This window comes from Mus caroli, unplaced genomic scaffold, assembly GCF_978045245.1.
Source record: "Mus caroli unplaced genomic scaffold, Mus_caroli_1 scaffold_7, whole genome shotgun sequence".
In the NCBI taxonomy this organism is placed as follows: Eukaryota; Metazoa; Chordata; class Mammalia; order Rodentia; family Muridae; genus Mus; species Mus caroli.
Window position 1 is genome coordinate 14,425,196 of NW_028227262.1, and position 25,087 is coordinate 14,450,282.

The 25,087-nt window shown below is 47.1% G+C and overlaps 1 protein-coding gene and 1 pseudogene across 2 annotated transcripts in view; one reads left to right on the forward strand and one right to left on the reverse strand.

Moving 5' to 3' along the window:
• The window catches only part of Fam234b (family with sequence similarity 234 member B), a 37,516-nt gene extending 14,626 nt beyond the window's left edge, over positions 1–22,890 (reverse strand). Inside the window, exons 1-5 of one of the 2 annotated variants that reach the window (XM_021165155.3) lie at positions 22,760–22,890; positions 11,346–11,744; positions 9,039–9,137; positions 4,410–4,601; positions 2,661–2,791 (exon numbers count right to left, since the gene is read on the reverse strand). In XM_021165155.3, the coding sequence (XP_021020814.1) occupies positions 2,661–2,791; positions 4,410–4,601; positions 9,039–9,137; positions 11,346–11,744; positions 22,760–22,796 (858 nt within the window). In that variant the 5' untranslated portion in view covers positions 22,797–22,890. Of the gene's footprint in view, positions 1–2,660; positions 2,792–4,409; positions 4,602–9,038; positions 9,168–11,345; positions 11,745–22,759 lie in introns of both variants that reach the window. The other variant, XM_021165154.3, reaches the window with a different exon arrangement.
• LOC110295827 (KH homology domain-containing protein 4-like) overlaps positions 22,795–25,087 on the forward strand; it is a 28,101-nt pseudogene continuing 25,808 nt past the window's right edge.

Here is a 25,087-nt window from a genome sequence, read left to right on the forward strand (position 1 = left end):
AACGCTATGTGAATAATTCCTGTATCAGGCCAACCTAGCGACTAAGCAGAGGTCGGCAAATCTGAGTCTGAGGCAGAGCTACAAAAGGAGACCCTGTCTCAAAAATAAGAATAAAACAGGCTGAGCCAATGAAACTGATCTTTATGTTAAGAAAGGCTGGGCCCACAAGAAGGATGATTCCACTGCATCCTCCTGCAGAGGGCTTGAATTTGGTTCCCAGCACACACATGGTGGCTCACAACCATCTGTAAATCCAATCCCAAGGAGTCTGATGCCCGCTTCTGATCTCCAGGGGCACCAGGCACACATGTGGTACACAGACATATATGTAGGTAATGTGTTTTATAAGAAGATAAGGAGAGAAGGAATATGTATGGTGGAGGTGCAGCCAGGTGTAGGGGAAGAGGGTGCCTCTGTGGGCCCATGCTGAGGCATCCCTTCCCCCTGAAGGACCAGAGGGGACAAGCAGCCCCTTTTATAGTGAGTCAGGCACACCTGGCTGTTGCCAGATAATTGTGGGGCGGAGCCTATACAAAATGTCAACAGGTTAAAAAAAAGCATCCATATATACAATGCATATAGCTTTTTTCATTGTTGTTTGGTTGGGTTTTTTTTTGTTTTGCTTTGGTTTGGTTTTCAAGACAGGGTTTCCTCTGTATATTCCTGGCTATCCTTGAACTCAATCTGTAGACCAGGCTGCCTTGAACTCACAGAGACCTGCCTGCCTCTGCCTCCTGAGTGCTAGGATTAAAAGCATGTGCCACAACTGCCCTGCTGTATATAGCTTTAATTTAAATTGCAAGCCAGTCATGGTGGCACATGCCTTTAAATCCTAGTATTTGGGGAGACAGAGGCAGGCAAATGTAGGTGAGTTTAAGGCTAGCTAGGGCTACATAGTGAAATCCTGTCTCAAAAAAAAAAACCAACAAAACTTTTAATTGAGGTAACTGCTCATTAATGTGACCTTTCCTGAGACTAGGAAGAAGAAGGCCTTTTCTCTCATCTGTACAGAGCAGCTGTTCCACAGTGTCTGAGCCACGGCTTTAGGAGGCCACTGTGCTGGGATCAAAGCTTATCTTTCTTCAGGGGGAAGGGGGGAAATTAAGACACTGCATCACTGGGGCATACTAGACAGACTAGAACTTATTAAGCTGTCCAGGATGTCCTCAAACTTGTAGCAATCCTCCTGCCTCAGCTTCCAAGTGCAGGAATTATAGATATGAGCTACCACATCCACACTGAAAGTCTGTCCTCTTCTGTCACCTCTCTTTGGTCATTGACGAATCAGAAAGGATTTTAGTCTGATTAGTTTATGTAGAGGGAGGTCCTGATGTTAAAATCCCATTCCCCAATTGGTTCTTGACTTGTCAATAAAGAAGGCTGGGGTGGGGGCAGCCAATTGCTGGACAGAAGGTACAGGTAGGACTTCCAGGTCCCAGAAGGAAAAGGAAGGAAATTGGTGGTTCTGCCATGCTTTGGAGGAAGAAGGACACAGCAACCATGTGAGGGTTGAGGGCTGCGGCCTCTGCTACGGGCAAATGGCCAAAGATGTTTGGCAGGGGCTTAGGTGGAACAAGCTAGAAAAACAGTAATATTAAATTGGTAAGGGCACGCTTTTCCAGGCAGGAATTATCTGTGCCCAGCAATTGTGCCTAGTAGGCAAGTTAAAAGGTAACAGTTTGTGTCTTTAATCCTCACATTCAAGGGTCTCAGGAGTGGGCTGGTAGCATGGCCCCTCCCAGAGCAAAGGCGGGTAGAAAGAGAAGCCGGGTTAGGGCTGGTGGCAGCTGATCCCAGAGCCTAACCCCGTAAAGCAAAAGGAAACCAGGGAGGGGCCAGAGCTCGGTCCAATCCGGGAAAAGGTGGTAGTGATTTTTAAAACTAGACACCACAAGTTTAGACAGGTCTCAATGTGCAACCCAGGCTCACCTGGAATTTTCAAACCTCTGAATGCTGTGATTACAAGGGGGAAGCACTTGCTTGTGATGTTGTTGTTGTTGTTGTTGTAGGGTTTCACCACACGTGTCAGGCTAATCTCAAGCTCACTATGCTATCACTGATGGCCTTGAGTGTCTCTGATCCTTCTGCCTCTGTCTCCTAAGTACAGGAGTATTACCACCACACCTGATTTATGCATTTCAGGGGACCAAACAAGAACTTCATGCATGCTAAACCATCATGCTACCAACTAAGCTATATCCAAAGCTTACCTCTTATGAGCCTTCTCCATTCATCCTGTTGTTTTACAACTGAAGGAAATTTTAAATAGATACAATATGGTAAAGCTAACATTCTGTTTACAGAATAAAAACTACACCGTTTTCTAGGGACTTAATTTGTTAGCTCTCATTTTCATAAGCAGCCTACAGGGAAAGATAAAACTTTCTCATTTAGATGTGTGAAGAGATCAGAGCATGGATAGGGTACAGTTTGCCCCGGGGGGCCACAAAGCTACAGAGTAGCACAGAAGGAATTTACACACAAGCCATCTGCCTCCAGAGCCCTGCTGAACCACAGTCCTCAGAACCACAGTGCACCACCGGAAATGAGCTTGAAATAGTCTTGGGTCACTTAAATTCACCAGGAGAATCTATTTCGGCCTAAGCCATTGCAACAAGGTCCTACGCAGCACTTACAGTAACCATCACCAGAGACCGTACCTGCAGTTCTCCAATGGCCAGCACCACCAGATCTCTGACACCATCTTCATCCAGGTCTGGCAGCACCACAACCGGGGCTGCCAAGGTACCGTTGGACAGATAGTTTGGGTTTAGAGTCCAGAGGACTTTCCCTAGGGAAGGAGACAGAGGTAGATCATCACTTCCACTTTCTGTCTCAGCAAAAGGTAGATGCAGCATTCCTGAGCCAGAAGAGAAAACTCAGCAGCTGAACGCGAGACAGCTCCCCACATCCTGCCATTATTTCCATCTGACAACGAAGAGAGCAGGAAGTGGGATCTGAAAACCTCAAGCATCTGGCTACCCATGCGTGTAAAGGCCTCACATATGGATTTAAGTCTATTTAGCTATTGTTTTATGTGTGTGACCGCTTTGCCTGCATGTATGCCTGTACACTGTGTGTCCGCTGATGCCCTGGAAAGTCAGAAGAGGGCATCAGAACCCCTGCAACTGGCATTACAGCTGGTTGCAACTGCCCTGTGTTGCTGGGACCTGAAGCCAGGTCCCCTGTTAAGAGTGGCCAGTGCTCTGAACCATTGAGTGATCTCTTGAGTCCCACACATCTGGATTTTGTATATCAAATAGAGATGGCTATGTCCTCCTGGCAAGTAGGAGCTCACTCTACTAGGGCTGTGGAATGTGTCTGTCACAGGGCATTGCAGGCACTAAGGAGCCCACACCAGAGAAACCAAGGAAGGCTTTCAAGGACTTCAGTCCTGAGCTAGGACAGTAAGTGCACTCTGAAGATTTGTTTTAAATACAGGTGCCCATATATCTCAGGCTAGCCTTGAACTTAGATGTAGCCGAGGATGATCCTGAACTTCAGATCCTGGTTCTACCTCTTAAATGAGTGCTGGCATTATAGGCCTGCACCACTATGCCCAGTTTATGTGGTGCTGGGAATCAAACTGGTGCTGGCTTGGTACATGCTAAGAACTCTCTCTGCAAAATGGTGTGTGTGTGTGTGTGTGTGTGTGTGTGTGTGTGTGTGTGTGCAATTTTTCACCACCCAGAGGTACTCCACTAGACAAGCATAGTACTCAACACCTATAACTCCAGCACTTGGGAGGCTGAGGCAGGAAGATCTTATGAATTCAAGGTCTGGGGTACAGTGTAAAAACCATGTCTCAGAAAGGAGGGAGCAAAAATAAAGCACCCCATCATGGTACCTCTGATGTGGGAAGGATGTTACTATCCAACTTCTCGAGATTATAGCCCATAGAAATATTATATTATATTATGTCATGTTATATTATATTAAGTTATGTTATATTACATGGAGATATCTTTTTCATACTAGACTCATTTTCATCACTGCCAGCCTGTGGATCTAAAACAGAAAAGAAGCTAAAAGGCCATATCAGCACAAGACTGGGAATTCTTTTCCGTAGCATCCAACCAGGGTCCAGGTTCACATACAGACCAGCACAATTCAAAGGCAAGGAGGTGACATGCTCTTGCCTGTTGTACAAAGACCAGTGCAGACAGACTCTACAACCCAGGTCCCGGGGTAGCATCTGTTTGGGTAAGAGTTTATTTAGCCCTGTCTTATCACCAAACAGGTTGCAACAAGAATCTGCTTACTCGGTCCTCCCAAGCCCTTTATCTCTTACCCTTAATAACCAAGCACCTGCTGAACCAGGATAGCAAAGCAGTTTCCCCTGTCGGCTGCTCAGATCCGACACTGAGGCTCCGGAGGCAGCACTCTGCGAGCCCAAGGCCACTCTTTACCTGACGTCGCATTGAATGCACTGAGCATCTTGCGAGTCCCCGTCACAAGGCAGATGGTTTTGGCCACACTTCCTGGTATCAGATCTAAGCATGTGACGTCTTGAGCCTCCTCTGGGAGGGGACTGGACCACAGTGTGCTGCCGTTCATCCCCGAAAGGCACACCAGATCTGCAGTTGGTTGTGAGCCAACACCTAAAGGCAAGTAAGAGAGGTGGGGAAAGGGCAGAAGGGGAGAGTCAGGGAGATGAACGGTGGCATAGGGAGATGGTGGTGACACAGCAGCTCTCTCTTGTCTGCTCAGCTCCTTCCTGTGGTTTCTGACAAGGTGTGAACACAGAACTTGTCATCTCCCACTTCACACCTCCTGTAGGACACGTGTAAGACCAGCCGAGGTGGGCTCTCTAAACTGCCTCACCATGTCTCTGTTTTGGCACCTTTCCCAACACATCTGTTTACCTGTCTGCCACCTTAGCCCACACTGAACAGTGGCATTCTTAAAGAGAGACGGTAACATCTGATTTCTCAGCACGTCATGAGATGCTTGCTCTATAGAGTTGTAGCTGAGCAAAAACCAGTTGTTTGCTGAGCAAAAGACAGGGGTAAGGCCAGCAAAGTGGGTGAGGAAAGACATCTGCTGCCAAGAACGGAGACCTGGGTTCAGTCTCCAGCCCCCAGCACTATTCCAGTATTCCCACGCAGGAGAAGGAGAGAATCAACTCCTAAAAGTCGTCCTCTGGCTTCCACGTGTGCTCTGTTACACGCATGTGTGCACCACACACACACACACACACACTAAATAAATGTAATTTAAAAATGAAAAGAAAAAGACAGAGCAAAATCCAGAACAGCATGTAGTAGTCGTTGAGGGGAAACAAACGAGCCACTCGGGCTGGAAAGGAACGCACAGGAGAGCCCAGGCTGACCTAGAACCCAGGCAGAGCAGGGAGTCAACCCTAAACCCAGTCAGCAGCAGCAAAGGTTCCCCACACAGAAAAGCAGGTTTTCAGAAATGACCTGCAAGCTACAGAGGCGAACAGCAAGGAGGTCTCGCTGTCTGCAGGAAAAGAACAGCCAGGTCCGAGGAAGGGAGGCCACAGCAGCTCAGGTCAGGGTGACTCGGTGACAGTCACACCTCTGGCTGACTCTGCTTTCACTCTGAGGCCGAGACATCTTGAGTCACACTTTCTACTTTCAGACACCTGAAGTCTCTAGGCTTCATTCTTCCTGTTCCTCAGCGCTTTTAACTAAACAATACAGCCGCAGATTGGAAACAGGATGTGGCCCGCTGTATCAGACCTTCTAGACTTTTTCAAACCAGTCCTGTGCTAGCCTTCCTGCTTAAGAACCCCCATGAGAGGGCCAGCCGTGGTGGTGCATGCCTTTAACCCCTGCACTTGGAGGGCAGAGGCAGGAGGATCTCTGGACTCAGGAGAGGGGAAACAGGGCCTACTGTAGCCAATTCGTGCTTGTTGACTGGATCATAATCAGCTAATTCTCTCCCTCTGCTTCCAGTGGCACTGTAGGGACATCCATGAGGCATGAGGGCTGGGTGCGAACTACAGAGCCTACTTGGTCAGATTGTGTTGAGAAGCAAATCCATTTGCGTGGGCTGTGTGCCTACAACCAAACACAGCACCCAGAAAGTTCCTAATGGTGGTTATTGTTGTGGCTTGAGTGAGACATGTCCCCAACAGTCTCAGGTGTTTGAACACTTGGCCCCTGGTTGGTGTTATCATTTTAGGACATTATGGAACCTTTAAGATGCTGAAGGAAGGAAGTCACCAAGGCAAGGAGGGCTTTGAGAGTTCATTGCCAAAAATAAACTCTTTTGTAAATCATTTGGGGTTAGAGTATTTTGTCACAGGCTCACAGAAGCAACTAAAATAATTACATTGTTAATTTTACAACCTGTGGACAAATCCTGTTTGTCTACATAGTATCGAAACCGTCAGTCTCGTCACTATACATCTTGATAGAGAGCAAAGCAGGCAAAATACCAAACAGCTTCAGCATCTCTAACCTTCCTTTAAAGGCAAATGAGTCACAGACCAGGAAGATGCCACCAGGCTACAACCACACGAAAGTCTGCTTTCCCTGCCTCAGAGTTGCATCCATATATCAAACCTGCTTCCGAAAGGTGGTCCAGTGATGTCAGGCAAATGCACACTACGGAGATCTCTAAAGCATACCCGGACACTCACTCTGGGCCTAGATGATCAAAATACACTTGCTAGGATTTCTTCCCCTTCCAGGTAGGGGTCATGCATCAGCTGATATACTGTCATCATTACCAATTGAGTAGCCATTGCAGGCAAACTAGGACCCTGTGTAGCTGTCACAGAAATGAGGCATTTTTGCTTGTTTGTTGTTGCTGTTGTTTACTTTTGGGGGGTTGGGTGTAGGGTTGTTGTTGGTTGGTTGGTTGTTGTTGGTTGGTTGTTGTTGGTTGGTTGTTGTTGGTTGGTTGGTTGGTTGTTGTCAGTTGTTGGCTGTTGTTGGTTGTTGGTTGTGGATGATTGGTTGGTTGGTTGGTTGTTGTTGGTTGTTGTGGTTGGTTGGTTGGTTGGTTGGTTGGTTGCTATGTGCAAGCTATGGAGGCTTTAATAAAGAGACTATTGACAGAGATGTGTCCCAGTGTAGGACCCCACTAGTGGCAGTACAGCCCTCAAAGCTGTTAATGTTCCCAGGGACAAAGGAGGACAAAAAAGAAAGTCCTCTAAGAGGGGCAACCTGAGACCACCCTGTCCCAACTCTAGCTGTGAAGAAGCAGGGAAGTTACTTGCTCTCCTCAGTCTCTCTCACAAGGCTAGGGAGCTGATAAACATCCTGTACGTTGTCTAGCCTTCCCAGGGGGACAAACCTGGAGAATTCAACTGAAAGGGGAAAGGAAGGCCACTGGCCCACTCATCTGTGTGCAAAGACCTGAGTGATGAACCACCCCGAGAGGATGGAGAAAGCAGGGTAGAAGCAACATTCACTATAACCAGGGGGCAGTGGAGAACTGGCTGGGGAGATGGCTCAGTTGGCAAAATGGTGGCTATAAAAGCAAGAACGCCTGAGTTCAATCCCCAGGACCCACAGAACAGGCCTGGAGAGGTGGCACAGTCATGGGAGGGGGGATGGCGGCAGACAGGCAGCTTCTGAGGGTGCTAGCCAGATCCAGGCCAATGAGAGACGCTGCCTCAAAATATAATGTAGATGGTATTGAGGGTTGGTCTGGTGCTGCTATGTATTCAGATGCTAAATGATGGTCTCCACAATCTGGTTGCCACCCACCATGTCCCACTAGCAGATTCTCACATACCACTAGTGATGCTACGTAAACTTTACTCCCCAATTTAAAGCCACTGATTAAATAAAAGTAGCTACAGCCAATTACTGGGGACTACAGAAGTAGGTAGAGTTTTCAGTTACTGAGCTAGGGTCACAGGTAGGGACAAAGAGGAGAAAGAAAGAAATGGAAGAGGAAGAGGAGGAGGAGGAAGAAGAAGAAGAAGAAGAAGAAGAAGAAGAAGAAGAAGAAGAAGAAGAAGAAGAAGAAGAAGAAGAAGAAGAAGAAGAAGAAGAAGAAGAAGAAGAGAACAAAAAGTCTCCATTAGATGTGTCAGGATAGGAGCACTTGGCCAAGTAAAATGCCCCCTGAGGACAGGCTGATTGAGCAGAAATAACCCAGTGAGACTCAAACAGCAAATACTTTGGGAGATCAGCTAGGGAATTAACAGTCTAGCATATAGAAAAATAGATTAGGGCTAATCCCCCAGTAATCGTGCTAAGCTGATTAAATAAATCCATAGAACTCTGCCTCTATTACTGGAGGCCTGGCCAGGTCATATTAATAACTCATTGAGTTTATTAAAATCCATTTACAGGACAGTTCCTGAGGAATGACACCTGAGGTTGTCTCTGCCCTACCACCCTCCCCCCGTAACACACATACACACACACACACACACACACACATCTAATTACTAAGGCTGTCACCACAAGGTATGGGCAAGTCACTTCTCAGCACTGGTTTCTTCACTGGTCTGGGTGGCCACAAAGTCCCTCCAGCTAGGACTTGGGTCTCTCTCTCTCTCTCTCTCTCTCTCTCTCTCTCTCTCTCTCTCTCTCTCTCCCTCCCTCCCTCCCTCCCTCCCTTCCTTTCTCTCTCCCTTTATTTCTTCCTTTCCTTCCTTCCTTCCTTCCTTCCTTCCTTCTTCCTTTTTGTGTATGTGGGGGAAGGTGCACTTTGAGACAGGGTCCCTCTAACACTGGTCCTGGAATTTGGTATGTAGAGCAAGCTGGCCTCAAATTCACAGGAAATGGCCTACCTCCACTTTCAGAGTGATGAGATTAAAGGTGTATGTGTGTGTGTATGTGTGTGTGTGTGAGGGGGGGTGGGAATGTGTGTCTGTGCGTGCATATTCACTATCACACTAGGCCCTGATTTCTTGGAATCATCTTTTATTTTGAAATGATCTGGATTTACATGAGGACCATTCTGATGAGGCGTGCTATGCCAGGCAGACCTATAGAGAAAGCCTATCCCCTGCAGACCTTCCTGTGCACTGACCCTGGGAAGCTGACCAGTGCTTTCTCTCGGCTGATCCTTCTCCCGTGGCAGCCTCCAGAGGATGGAGTTCTTACCTCCTTCAGTGCCATTCCTGGTTGTCACAAAGGTGAGCAGCACGTCCCGCAGACCATCTCTATTCACGTCAGCCAACTCCAGGGGAGACAGGTCCCCGCCTGGCATACACATAATGAAACAAAAAGGGCCTGAGCCAGTTACCACAGACTAGTTCTTTTCTGCCAGGTTAGAAAGAAGACAGATGCAAATGCCGTCAGCACCCTCCCAGCCCAGGGGGACTGCCTGTTCCCAGACAAGACCAAGGAGCTCTGCATCTCCCCTGATGCCTGCCCGCAGAGCCCTGGGCACTATACATAAAGCAAGCAGAGACTCTGAAAGGAGGGGACGGTAAGTCAGCTTGACTAGAGATTGCAAGACCTAAGGAACGGTAATGTATGGAATTCCCTGGGGTTTCTGACTACACTAGACAAGGTATAGTGAAATAACTGCAACTCAGAAACGCCACGAGGCTTAGGACACTCTAAGGAACCTGCTTCCCTGGCCAGAGGCCCAGCAAGGGTGCAGCCTAGCAAGGCAAATTGATTATAGGTAATAATGGCCCCACCACCACAGCAAAGGCTGCAGAGCTGATGTCAGGAACCTTGTTCTGGCACCACCACGGCACCCTCTCCTCCCACCAGAGTCAAGGCCGAAATATCCACGGGGTTTGTGGGGAGCCGGGACTGCCATCCCATCTGCAGTGGGAAGGGAAGTCTGAAGCTTTACCCGGCCAGCCCTGCCCTTCCTCCTCAGTGGGCAGCAGAGGCCTGTGCAGAGCAGAGGTAATGGGGATCCCCTCCTTGGTCTGAGGAATCAGAGAATGCCTGCCAAATCTGCAGGGAACTCAGACAAGAGTAGAAGCACAAGTTGGTACAACCACCTTAGCAGAGAGTGGGAAACTTTAGAAAGAGCGTGTCCATACCCTCCGATGGGCAACTTTTCTAGGCTTCTGCCTTGGAGTAATTTGTACATAACCCTTTGGGAATGTATAAAATTGTTCTTAGAATCACTCACTTAAGAAAGATTGGAGCTCATTTATGTTTATCACCCTAGAAAAATAAATTGTGTGCTATTCCTAACGTGGGAAGTTAGACTGGGAAAATGAAGAGAAGACTCTCGCTACAGGGCATGAGCATAGATTCGTCTCAGGAATATCGCTTTTCAAATGATGTGAATCATAGAGTGCCTGAGTAGTTATAGACGACATGAATGAAGCTCTGGCTTCAACCTCCAACACGGAAAATAAAAATTCCAAAAAAGTCAGTGGCACCGAATGCTGAAACCCGGCACGCTGGTGGTGGAAGCAAGATCAGGAGTTCAAAGCCAGACTCAGCTACTCCATGACTTCAAGCCTAACCTGAACTACAGGAGGATCTCAGGAGCAAACAAGCACAAAGCTTGTGTTGACAAACCAGGTGTGGTGGCATGGGACAATAATCCCAGCCCTCAGAAAACTGAGACGGGAAGTTAAAGGCCAAGTCCAGACTGTGTTTCACAGTAACATCCTGTCCCCCAAAACGAAAATTATGTTGAACAACAACAACAAAAAAAAAAAAAAATCACAGAAACTATGATTCTATTTACATAAAATTCAAAAAGAGACAAAATTAATGAACATATCAATGTCTATATCAATGTGGCAAAGCTTTAAAGTCAATTAATAAATAATCAGGCCAAATTCAGGATCAGAGTCTTTTGGGGGCAGACAGGGATGGGGTCAGGGGACTGGAAGGCCTCAACAATGTCCTGTTCCCTCGGGTGGGTGGTGGATGCAGCCGCAATGCTGTAAACTAAAGCCGTCTTCAGAGAACTCAGAGAGCAGGGTCCAGGGGCATAGAGATCTAGCCTTCTGTCTCGTGTCTAACCTTCACCGCCTGAACAACCCCATGCACAGGAGGAAAGACTGCACGGCACACGTGATTTTTTTTTAAGATTTGGAGGGAAAGCCAGGCAGAGTGGTGCGCAGCTGAGACAGCAGCACTGGGAAGGTGAAGGCAGGAAGCTATCCGGTCTGTGTAGGGAATTCTAAGCCAATCAGGGTGACAGCAATGAGACACTGTCTCCAAAAAACATTTAGGCCAGGAATGATGGTACGTGCCCTTAGTCTGACCTCTTGGGAAGCAGAGGTAGGGAGATTTCTGTGAGTTCAAAACCTTGGTCCACACAGTGAGTTCAAGGCCAGCCAAGGTTACAGTGAGACCCTGTCTCTAAAACAAAAACTAAACTAAACTAAATGAGAAAAAAAAAAGCCAAATACCTGGAGGGAAAATTGAGCACACTAACTTATGGAAATATACAGATTTATTTCTTAAAATCCCGCAACTCACCTCCTTGGGAGCCCAGACGCCGGCTCCAAGTGCTATGCAGGTCTCTGGGAGGGCAGGGGATGAGGAAGGCGCAGAGCAGAACCAGAACCATGGAGATCACCAGTGTCAGCAGGAAGACAGATGTGCGCACATAGGACACCAGGGAAGAGGTGGCCTTCTGCTCCAGCCCCCCAAGGGGTTCCGAGGGGAAACCCTCTGGGGTGACTTCTGAAAGATGTGGCTTTGCCGCCCCAGCCACATCGGCATCTGAGTCGGGCTCCGGCAGGTCTCCCAGGGCACTCTTCCCGTTTTTGACCCCTCCATTCTTCTGCTGCAAGTTAAGCACGAGATCATCTTCGCTCTCATCACTGTCGGCCTGCGTGAGGGGGTCGTACTCACCGAGGTCTGGGCTCTTCTTCCCTGGAAAGACAGACAGAGATGGAAGCAGAGTCACAACAACAAACCTAGCTTTACATCAGTGAGACTGTAGTGTGGCCTTCTGTATGATTAGGTGGCGGAGGAGGGGGTCAGAGGGAGTCCATCGTTCTAGAATTATTGCCTTCTCGGGTTAAGAAAATTGAAAAGGATAATGCACTGTGTTAACCAAAATGAGTCAGACCTGGGCATGCTGCAAGTTCTACCATGTGGGAGCTAAGACAGTAACCACGAGAGCAGAGAGCCAGGCATCATGGCTCATCCCTTTAATCTCAATGTGTATGACGCTAAGACAGAATTGTCATGGGTTTGAGGCTAGCCTGGGCTACAAAGCAAGATCCTGCCTCATCGGCTAGTGATACGTCTCAGTGGGTGAAGGCAGTTTCTGCTAGGTCTGTGACCTGAGTTCAATCCCCAGGGCCCATACAATGGGAGGAAGACACACTCACTTCCATGAGCTGTCATCTGATCTTAACTCCCATGCTATGATTGTTTTGTATATGCTTGGCCCAGGGAGTAGCACTATTTGGAGGTGTGGCCTTGTTGGAGTGAGTGTGTTTCGATGGCATGAGCTCTAAGACCCTACTCCTAGCTGCCTGGAAGTCAGTATTCTGCTAGCAGCCTTCAGATGAAGATGTAGAACTCTCAGCTCCTCCTGCACCATGCCTGCCTGGACACTGCCATGCTTCTGCCTTGATGATAATGGACTGAACCTCTGAACCTGTGAGCCAGCCCCAATTAAATGTTGTCCTTATAAGACTTGCCTTGGTCATGGTGCCTGTTCACAGCAGTAAAACCCTAACTAAGACACATGCATATACATATAGCTTTTTAAATGTATCGATAGAAAAAGAAATCCTGCCCCCAAAACACATAAAAGGAGGCTGGGGTGTACATCAGTCTAAGGTGTACTGCTGGCCTAGCATGCACAAAGCCAGATTTGCCCCAGTACCACATAAACCAGGCACAGCTGTGAATGCAGCAGTGAGTGCCTCTTATTCCGACACTCAGGAAACCATGGCAGAATCTGAAATCCAAGGTCATCCTCAGCTTAGTGTGAGGCCAATTTGCCACATAATAGACTCTTGGTTGATTTAGGTGGAGCTGGAGATACATACAGTTCAGTGGTTAAGAGCACTGCTCTTCCAGAGTACCCAGGTTTGATTCCCAGAACCTACAAGGTGGTTCACAACTAGGTGCGACTCTAGTTTTAGGGGATCTGCAGCCCTCCTCTGACCTCCTTGGGCACCAGGCATGCATTTAGTACACAGGCCTAAAAATTTGCAAAACACCCATACACATAAAGTAAATGCTTCTCTTTTAAGAGAAGGACAGAACAGCGGTTATCAGCTGCAGTTGGGTAGGAAAATGACTTCCAACGTTCTCTAGTGCAATCCCTAACCATGGCTGTCCCTGTGGGAACCAGGGGTTAAACTCAGGTTACCAGTCTTGGTGGCAAGCGCTTTTGCCCACAGAAGCATCTTGCCAGCCCAAATATCTGCCCCTTCTTATTAGCTTCTGCATTTGATTGAATGTCACTAACAAACATGGCCATGGCTTTGATTTTAAATTTGTTATTCACTTGTTCATGTATGCACGTATGTATTCACCTATAAATTTGAGGCAGGGACTCACTATGTAGCCCAGGCTGTCCTCGGCCCTGCAGTAACCTTCTTACCTCAGCCTCCCAGGTCCTGGGATTATATGTGTGCACCCCCACAGCCAGCCTGAGGCTCTGGCTCTTGAGTTAACTCTCTTTACACCTAGCCTGCTCCCGAGTTAGATTTTCTCAGAGCCATGAGGCGTGATTGTTCCTGATAAACTTCTAGAACAATTCTCTTCTGTATGCTGTCTCTCACAAAATGTCTATGGTTTCCCCGCTGTTTCTATGGGAACAAGTTAGCAGGTTGAATACTACATGCCAGCTAAAGAAGTTTGACAAAAACCTCACTTCTTAGAACTGCCTGTGATTTGAATATCCTTTAAGAACAGCTTTCAGTAAAGGTAGAAAGACTGCTATTCTGAGCATGCGTCCTGGGAGGGGTGGCAGACACTCCCCGCACCCTCCCCTGAACACAGAGGTGGCAGACAGCCTGCACTCTGCTTCTACACAGACTCTACATTGACTCTACAGGATAAATTAAAGAGAGGCTTGGGTTCGTGGACATACATGTATGTCATCAAAACACCCATACACCTAAGATACATAATTTTTTTTCCAACACAAGGTTTCTCTGTGTAGCCCTGGCTGTTTGGAAACTTGTAGACCACAGTGGCCTCAAACTCAGAGATACAACAGCCTCTGCCTCCCAATTGCTAGGATTAAAGGTATGTGCCTCCACTGTCCAGCCTGGTAAATAAGTAAAAAAAAAAAAAAATACTCCTGACAACCAAGAAAACATATTAAATCTTGAAATTCTGGGGTGAAAATGTAAGGATCATATAACCCCTGTTTTAAACTGTGTCTCCTTTCAAAACATCCAGCAAGCAATCCCTTGGTATCCAACTGAATGTGACCAGTGTCAGGGAACCCACTAGTCTCCAGCTACCATGTGGGAGGCCAAGACAGGATCACCAGGAGGTCAAGGACAGCTTCAGCTCCAGCTTGTGTGAGTTTACACAAGCTTGGGGTGAATGAGGTATTCTCTAACCAAAATGAAAGAATTCAGCTGTTCACTATGTAAAGACCAGTTCGGCTCACTTACCAGCTAAGTACCCTTACTTCTCTTATCCCTATATGGTCCCAATTTCTCCACTTTAAACTATAAAAATTATCATCTACGGCTCCTGCTTGTTATAAGGATTAGGTGAGGGCCATACAAATGGCCCTCAGTGCCTGGGTGATGGTCATTATCAATCGGAGCCTCTATTATTAGTGCCTAAGCATGCCAACAGCCTTTGACCGGCCTTCTCTTCTCCAGGTTAGACTCCTCCATCTTCTTCACCCCTTGATTTGAAGGAAGAGCTTCGGGTGACCCTTCTCTGCACACAGTGTGGCAAGCCCATACTTTCAAAAGTAGGTTTTCTGGAAATGAACGAAATGCAAGGGTGTGGTCTGGCCACAGGCAGGACAGAACCATGCCATTGCACTCAAGATAATTCACTGTTTCAGTAAACATTGGTAGCTTTCTTGGCAGCCTCACACAGCAATTCTCCTGAAGGTTCCATGGATTCTGAACCATCCTCAGGCCACCCTATCTATCGCCTTACCCCTGGGTTTTGAGCACCACGTGAAAAATTTAACAGCAGCATCTACTTCGATCCATCTTGGCAGTCTCTGCCTCCCAAGGTTCCCAAAGAAACACAACTGCCCAACTGAAACCACTGGCAAGACCCAGTTAACAGATCAACTGAGAGGTCATTCACTTTTACCATGAATCTTATACTCTGCTGCGAAAGAAGAGGCCCTGGTACCACACGCTACAGAAACGTAGACAATGTTAGTGAATCTATAAAAAATAATTAGTGGATGTTCTTTTATAGGAATACGAACTTCTAATTAATAATGTCCTGGGAGGTGTCTCTGTCATTGAACCTTCCTTAAAACCAGAAGAGAGGAGGAAGACAGAAAAACAGTAAGAGTAAGGGGAGGGAGGCAGTAAGGAAACGAGGGAGAACGCAATACATTCCCAACACACAGTGTATGGACAGTTGCTGCTGAATTCTGGAAATTCTGTCTCCTACAATAACAGGAGATGCACGCGTCAGTACTTGAACAATGATCTCGGAGTCCACGATTCTTCGGAGAATTGATGATGATGATGACAACGACAAAAATGATGATACTGTTGTAAGAATTTAAAATGTCTCAACTGCCTACCATCCTCCGCACTGACCCCAACCTCCTGGGTGTCTTAATTCATCAAATCCTCACGATGACCCTACATGGGGGAGAGGGGGGCGTATCTAATACCTATTTTATCAACAAAAGAATTGAAACACTGAGGTAATTTGCCTAAGACCTCAGGACCTAGGGAGAAGCAATGCCCAGGGCTCACACCCAGGCATCAGAGAGAAGAGCCCACTTGTTCTAACTGATAAGACCCTTCCTTGTCTCATGAATGTGTAAACCAACCAATAATTTCATCCCTGAGAAAAATAAAGTCTAGGGTCACAGGAACACCTATGATCCCTGTCTCACAGAATGTGACAAAAAGCAGAGGCACAAAAACAAAAAACAAAAAACAAAAAAGTGCGGGAGATGATCTCTACAAGACTGAAGCTGCCCAGTGGTTAGAGTAGCTACAGGCTTGTCAGTCCTGAAGAGGCTGACTGCTTTGGCAGAGACCAGCTGGGAGCCAGAACCCAGAAAATAACTCAGAGGATTCCATACAAAATACCGCTAAGCTTCGCAACACAACCATAACCTTGGTTGGAAAACTTAAGGCTGTCCTAGAATTGGTAGCAACTGAAGCATAAGCTGGGCAACTGGTACACGCCCACCCGCAGTCCTCACACTTAAAGCCGAAGCAGGAGGATCAGAGCCCTCATCTGGAAATGAGTCGCAGGCCAGCCAGGGCTACATAAGATCCTGTCTCAAAAACAAAACAAAACAAACACCTGGGTGTGAGAGGCAGAGTCAAGGATTGCCACAAGTTCCAGGCCAACCTGGGCTACATTAAAGGCCAGCCCAAGCTCTACAGGGAAAACATGTCTTAGAAATAAAGGATGTCAGGCAAGCCTGTGTACACCTTTAAACCCAGTATTCAGGAGGAATGACAGTGGGGACAGGGACAGTGGATCTCTCTGAGAAAAGGCTAGCCAGGTCTACATAGTGACACTTAAGTCTTAAAATCAAAACAAAAACAGAGTAAAGGAAACAAAAAAGAGCCCAGACCTACTTTCACAACTCAAGCAACAAAGGTTAAGTGTGAAGTTCTTAGGTAAGAGATTTACAACCAGCACAAAAATGCTCTCTCAGCACAACTCTAAGCCCTGCATTCTGCCGGCCTGGACACAGACAGCAGAGGAAGTGCATTGCTGGGAAAGGGATCTGGGCTGCTTAAATCCTAGCTTCCAACTGCCCCAGCTCCCTGCCTTGGCAAACTCAGCCAGGAACCCAAAGTAACACAGTTACCCCATCCAAACAGAAGCAGCCTGGAGAAAGGAGCCAGCATTAGCATTCACGCCACTGAAGAGTTTTACAAACAGCTCAAGAGAGGCTACAGCACAATACAGCGAGCAAACTGAGAAAAAGAAAACTTCAGTGGAGGAGGAGCGAGTAGGGACATAGCTCAGCCCTTGCCCAGCATGCCTGAGGTCCTGGGTTCCACCCTCAGCGCAGCTTCCGGAGGAGGGCACACCAACCCCACCCCAGTCAGGTGAGAGAAATATTGAGCACTTTATTTCCCAGGAAATTCCAAAACATTGAATACCGTCTTTTCTGAAATGAGGAGTGGTAAAGAGATGTGCTACTTCTAAGAAGCAACCACAACTCAGGAGATGAAAAGTCAACTATTAGGAGTCAGGAAAACAATGGGGAAAAAAAACAACAAAGCAAATTTAGAAAAGACATTCTTACTGTCTGGCACCCCCAGTCTCCATACTCAGTAGGCTGAGGCAAGAGAATCATAAATTTAAAGGCTACATGGTTAGGACTCTGTGTCAAAAAAAAAAAAGTCAACAACAACAAAAATCACAGAATCATCAAAAAAGAATAGATATTTCTGAAAGCTGACATAGATAATGACTACTGTAAACCTACCTAAATTAAATGGCTAACAAAGCTGGCCATTCCTTCTGGGCACTTTGAATATCTCCCCTCAGGAAACTATGTAGCAGCTTTCAGGCAGAAATGCCTCCCACTTTCCGGAGGAGGAAACTGAGGCTGAAGCATTTGGAAAATTGGCCCACATAGCTAAAGAGCAAGTAAGTTCAAAGCAAGGCAGTTGCCTCCCTCCTCCCTCATGCCTGTGCTCCAGAACTCAGGGGGCTCAGGCAGGCAGGGGGTTGGGTAGGGGGCTGCCTGGGCCAGTTTAGGCTGTTTAGTGAATTTCAGACCAACTCTGGCTTTCAAAAAAGACCCTGTCTCAAAACACTCAATCCAGGGCAGGAAACATGTCTCAACAGTTAAGCACACACACATGCCTCTCCCAGGGAACAGGAGCTCAGCTGCCATGTGTTTTAGGCAGTTGACAACTGCTTGTAACTCCGGGGTCTGGCACCCTCTTCTGGCTTCTACAGACACTGCACTCACATATGTAAACACACACACACACACATATACACGTGATTTTTTTAAAATTTTTAAGAACCTCAAACCGAACAAAATAACAAGAAACTGACCAATGCAGAGATATGTACAACTGAAGAGGAAAGAAAATGGACCTGGTACTTAGAGGAGATGCAAAAGGAGACAGAGAGCGCCTGTGATAGGCAAACCTCACTGCAGCATAAATGGAGCACAGGGACCAAAGAGAACCCGGTGCAGAATAACCATCACTGAGCATTCTCATAAAACCGTAAGACTTCAGGAAGAGCAAAGGAAGACCATGCCCTCGGGCTTAGGGGGAGTCAAGTCCTAACCATGACTGAAGGCAAACTAGCAGCTGCTGCAGTGAAGAACAGAATTCAGTAGGTTCAAGATTTTAAGGATAGCCTGGAAAACAGACAGTGAGATGGCTCAGTGGGTGCCAATCTTGACAATCCCCAGGACCTTGCAAGTTATCCTCTGCCTTCCACATGTGTGCCACACATGCATGTCCCTTGCCACCATCACACATGTGCATGCACGCACACACACACACACACACACACAAGAACAAATGTATTTTAAAGCCTTTTACTTGGCTAATTTCCCCTACTTGTGGTAGCACATGCCTATGATCACAACACTTAGGAGGTGGAGGCAGGGAATCAGGCCTTTACAATCGATCTCTGCTGTATGGTGAGTTCCAGACCAGCCTGGGCTACATGGATAGTGGGAAGAGAGTTATAGGACTACAAAGTCCTCAGGGGAAGAACTTACAGTATAAAGTTCAGGGCCTCTGAAGTATGAAATGTGAAAGTATGTGATGGTGGCAAGGGACATGCATGTGTGGCACACATGTGGAAGGCAGAGGATAAGTTGCAAGGTCCTGGGGATTGTCAAGATTGGCACCCACTGAGCCATCTCACTGTCTGTTTTCCAGGCTACCCCAGAACATAGAGCCACCATTGGCTGCTGCCTTTAAAGATCCCAGAAGATTGGGATAGATCCAGACCAACCTTCGGAGCATAAATATTTGCATTTACACTAACACAGAGAGTATGAAAACAAACATCTTAGTTACTACAGGCTGCAAATTCTGACTAGGCCAAGGTTTTTTCTATCCACAGAAAGATAACAGAAACAGGCAGAACAACAAGTCCCTGACTAGCCTTAGGCCATACTCAGGTCAGACATGAACCTGTGCTTCACAGTCTAGGACCCAGACTCAGTCTGAGTCTGCTGCTTCCAGTGAGCACAGGCGGTGTGTGTGTGTGTGTGTGTGTGTGTGTAGTATGCACATGCGATGTGTAATGTATATATAAGTGTGTGTGTGTTGTAATTGTGGTACACATGTACATGGTATGTGCGTATGTGTATGTATGGCATGTGCTGTGTGTGTGCGTGTATATATATATGTATATACATATATACACGCACACACATAATGATATATATGTGCAGTGTGTGTATATGTATGTATGGTATGTATATACATGGTATATATGTATGTGCAGTGTGTATGTATGTGCATGTATATAGATGGTGTATATGTATGTATAGTGTATGTGTGTGTCTTTGTATGTGTAGTATGATATGAGAATGGTAGGTGTGTAGTATATGTATAATATATATACGCTGATGTGTGTACACATACCAGAAGAGGATGCCAGGAATCCTGTTGTATTGTTCTCCACTTTCTATTCTTGGAGAAAGATCTCACACTGAACCTAAACTAGGTTAGAAGCTAGCAAGTACCAGCAATCTTCCCGTTTCTACCCGCTGCAGCACCGGGGTTACCAGGAACACGTGTGGTCATGGCCAGCTTTTTATGCGAGTGCCAGGAGGAATTCAAGCATAGTTCCTCAGGCGTGTACAGTGACTGCTCTTACCCACTGAGCACTGAATCCCTCGCACTGATGTGAAGCAAGCTCCTGTACCTCTAGCTCCAGAGGGGATGCTATGCCTCCAGCCACCAGGGGCCCCTTGCAAACACATGAGCATGCCCATACAGATGCTCGCACACACACGGGCACATGTACGAGCACATGCTCACATACACACTCTCACACACATTTATGTAATTACCTTTTTTATGTCTACAAAGAATATAGGAGAAGACACTGGTTTCGTAATACATAGATATAAAAGCTTTCTGGAGCCTGCTTTTTCTCCTAGGAGGCTGAGATAGTGACTCAAGTGTCCCTGCATGGTGCGGAGGAAGCATGCCTATGAAGGGAAGCAGCTGTGCTGTGCCCAAATGTCCTTAGGGAGATACACTGAAATGTGTGCTACCCTGTGACACCCAGCACCACAGCATATACGGTAACCCACACGTGCGATGGGATATGTACCTATACTAAAGTAAATAACCCCCCAATCTAGGTTAGTTTATCTAGGGGCACAGACTCTCTAAGCCACATGCCATAAAGCAAACCACAACAATAACATTGTGCTTTAACAGTCCCTTCAGTGTTTGACCTTCAAACTTTAAAACTAAGAAAACATATACCTGAAAGATAAGCTGCCCTACCAGCTTTATAAATGCCACATTGTCCCTCTGTTACTTATTAACCTCGTGCCAGGCCTGGGAGCCAAACAGCCTTCCAACCTGAGCTCAGTGAACAGGTTTTAGATTATGAAACGCATCCCCAGCAGAGCTTTGTCCCTGGATCTGCTGGATAGACCCTTCGGTCGTGTGCCACCCCCATGCGCTACTAACGACCAAAACTGCAGCTAATGTGTCAGAAGCTAATTAAATTCCTAAGGACGACGATCTCCTGTACCACTCCAAATAACCCTGTGAGATAGATATGCAAAGCAGTGTGTGGCACGTAGAGAATGTTCTAGAACAACACTACTATGGCAGATGAGGAAACGAACGCTTAAAGAGATAAAGCAGCTAAGCAAGTGAAGAAAGCATTTAGTCTGGGGCATGGCTGGGGATGCCACTCAGCTGGTTGCTTCCATGCCCAGCAATGCAAGGCCCTGGAGGGGCTCCTCAGCACAGAAGTCAAATCAAAACGGATCCAGTCAAATCCAGAGCCCCTCTCCTGCTCTCAGCCACCATTCCCTTTGCTCCCTTCACACAGGAAAGTAGTAAGAGAGTTAACTAAGGTAACACAGCCGGGACTACAGTCTCATCGTCCCAATTACACGGTATCCAAAAGCAGCTTTGAGAAAGCAACTTCTACCTAATGCAAAAGCTACAAACTATATTTTGGGTAGTGAAGGGAAAGGGCCAAGGAGAGACCAGGAGAAAAACAAGCCAAAAGAAAGAAGAAAATCCACATCACTTACAGGGAATATAGATACGGTATGTAGGCCTTAGTATTGATCATCGCTCATCCCTTAGGGCCAAACTGCCTTCCAAACACAAGAATCCATCACCCCAGACTGTCAGCTGATGAGATAACTGTAACCCAACACACCAAGGAGTATTCTGTGTGCAGCACATTCTCAGAATGAAGACACAAAAGAGCTCAGGCAAGCTATTCTCCCGTTATTTTTTTTTTTAATGATTATTTTGAAGAGTATACAAAAGGATTGTGTTTTTCTCGTATTCGCCCGGCATTATCTCTTGTTCCACCTCCACTTGACTATAACTACCTCTTCTTTTCAGTGCTTGGGGGGTTGGGGGGGGATTGGCTCTATGGGTGCTAAGTAAGCCTGCACCCCGAGGTACATTCCCTTTCTGTTTTATTCTCAGAGAGTAGCAATCATCTATGCTGAACTAAAACAAGGACTCTAAAAACAAACAAACAAACAAACAAACAAAAAAGGCTGAAAATGCCTTTGAGAAGATAGCATTCCAAACCCGGGGTACTTTCGTCAAAGTCAATGTATCCTGCAGAGAAAACAAGCCTGTCTCTTAATTTCAGTATTGTGTACACTCCAAGACAGATCTTATCACTGTTCTTTCCAGAGTTCTAAGCAGCCAGCGAAGAGGAGAAAGATCTAAAGACATGGAGTCTCTTGTTATCTAAGACACAAGGCCGGTTTCAAGGTAGCAGACTAGAAACTCTTTGAGAACAAGGTCCCTGCAGCCCTCCTAGGGCCTCAGGCTGACTATCAGAGAGAGCCTTTCTAACCTGGCAGAGAAAAATAACTGCTTCCTGTCTTATGTGATCAGCCAATAAGCTTATAACTTAGTGTTTAATTTTTTTAAGTGGAGCCACAGATTTTTCGAAAGCCCTAAATGTTTAAATTTTGCCAACGACAGAATAAATACACTTTGGTTAAAACAGTGCAATTCAAACAGCACAGTGTCCTGCTGTGTGATCCCGTGTGATTCAATTAGCCATTTTCCTAATCTTTCTTCTTTCCTCCTGCACACTGGAGGAAGGAGAACACCTGTCTGGGCTAGCTCACAGCGGCAAGGCTGCTGTCAGTAAGTGGATGCTGTTCCACCCAGGCCACTCACTTACAGTCCTGCAGCCCCCGGCTCCCCCTCTGGTCCAGCCCCAGATAGCAGCAGCTAGTCCCGGCGCTTAGGGAAGGATGCTCCAATGGCTGGCCTTCCCTTGGAGACTGCGACGACACGCGCTCTGACCTGACAGTCACCGTCGCGCCCCTCCAGTTTCGACCCGGCCCCGCGCGCCTCCAGCAATGTCTGCCCCGGGAGTCCCCGAGAGTCCCCAAGTGTCCCCGAGCGTCCCCGGTCCCCGACTCACACCCGGGAGTCCCCTTCCTCTCCCCCCGGACGCTGCAGCCTTCCCAGCTAACAGCCAGGCCCCGCCGCGCCACGCCTCGCCTCGCTCATCTCCCCAGGCCAGGTCTCCACAGCGTGGTCGCGGGGCTGCAGACTCCTTACCCGGGAGCTTGAGAGCCCTGGACAGCACTGTCGCCATGGCGGAGGCCCCCGTGCGCGTGCGCGCGCCGCGTCCTGCCGGGAAGTGTAGTTCGCTGCGAACCGCGCGTGGGGCTGCGAGCGGGAAAGGTGTGACCTGCCCGGAGCCCAGCTAGGAGGAGGCGCCCACTGTGGCAGGTCACTGGTGCGGCGCGGAGCCAAGGTTGAGTCGCTTGTGCCTCAGCAGCCGGTAAGGGGAGTCATCTCTCCCCATCTGTGTATGAAGAGCCTAGAATGAGGTTGTAAATACTTAGGAAGGCGCGGGCTGTGAAGTTCGCGTGGGTTTGGAATTGACAAACTAGATTTGAAGCCTGCCTGCGCTATTTACTACCTGAGCCATCTTGGCAAGTCACTGAGACTCGGCCTTGTTTGTTTGTCTGTCCTGTCTGTCAGTCAGTCTGTCCATCTGTTTTGGAGCCAGGAGTCTCAATGGAAACTGGCTTTGTAGGTGAGGGTGACCTTGAACTCCTGATCCTTCTGCTTCCACTTCCAAGCACCAGATTTGTTTGTTTGCTTGTTTAACTTACTTATCTATGGCTCGGTGTGGTTAAGTTTGCCTCTCTGAGTTTGAGGCCAACCTGGTCTACATAGAGTTACAAGCCAGCCAGGACTACATAGTGAGACCCTGTTCACACACACACACACACACACACACACACACACACACACACACACAGAGAGAGAGAGAGAGAGAGAGAGAGAGAGAGAGATTTATTCATTAGTTTGTTTACTCATTTATTGGTTTATTTGTTTATTTATTTATATATTGAGATCATGTAGTATATATAGACTGGCATTGAATTGGCTATGTAGTTGAAACTGGCCTGGAGTTCCTAATCCCCCGGCCTTCGCTGTGTAAGTGCTGGAATTACAGACATGCAACACCACACCTGACTGGCCCTCTTGAAATGAAAATGATGCTATTGCCTTGTTGCTTAGAGAATTAAGCGACACCATCCTTTTAAAGCACACGGCTCCTGTGACTGAGGTATGCTGCGGCACAGACCTGGGCTTCCTGATCTCAGCTCTTTCCAGGGAAGTATTTACACTCTACCTGCTGCTGCTCCTGGCTTGCAAGATCCAGCAAACAGGAGCTGACTGGTTTCTCACTCACAGGCACCAAGAGATCAAGAGATCGGCATTTTAGTGCAGGAATACTTGAGAGCATTAGCTTGACCCCGGAGCGTCTCAGTTATCTAGTCATGTCTCCCCACCGTCTGCTTAATGCTGATAAACCACTTCTGTTCCACAAGAGTTGTTCTGAGAGTCAAACGTAAACGTGCAAAACACTTAGCACCAACAACTAATGCTTCACCAGTAACCGAGTGTCCTTCTGGTTGATGTCTTGTTGTTGTTATTTGAGACAGAGTCACACTATGTAAACCAGGCTGTCCTGGAACTCCCAGAGGTCTGCCTGCCTGCCTCTGTACCATAGACATGTACCATAGCGCGTGGCTAATTAATGTTTTGATTTTTAATTTACTAAGTAATAAAATTGTAAATTTGGGGGCTAGAGAGATGGCTCGGTGGTTAAAAGCACTGGCTGCTCTTCCAGAGTCCCCAAGTTCAATTCCCAGCACCCACACGGCAGCTCACAACCTTCTGTTAACTCCATCAATGCCCTCTCTGGCTTCCTTGGGCACCAGAAACACACATGGCCCATAGATAAGCATGCAGGCAAAACACCCATGCACATGGAAATAAATAAAACTTTTTAAATAAAAGGAGTGAGCCAACCTACATCATGATTAATATTAACGATGGTGTTCATTTTAATGGCTTAATGACTTAAGTGCTAATTCTTCTTTAACATTTGTCTTGTATGTGTACATGTATGTATCTTGTGTATGTATATCTGTGAGTCTGCGTATATGCATACTTTTGAAAACCCACGCTCTCTTTCTACTGTGTGAGTGTTGGGAACTGAACTCAGGTGGTCAGTGCTGACCCAGGCACCACTAAGCCATGTCACTGGCCCCTTGTGTGCTAATACTTTCAGTGCTCTGTAATCATTGAGATGGTTCACTGTTTTCCAGTTTCTCTGCATATGCTTAAAAGCCATATTTTATGCCAATGTAGGTCATCCAAGGAAAGAAACAAGTCACAACAAGCAGGTAGCTGCTTGCCTGGTATCAGATTTAGTCATTAGAACACAGTCAGAGATGTGAAGATGGATATCAGCGTCAATAGCCCTGGAGTATGGGAAGTATATAGAAGGTCAGGAGCTTGAACATCCGGGACAGGGAGGTGACCAGAACAGCCAGGTTACACAGGGCAGAGAAAGGAGAAAAG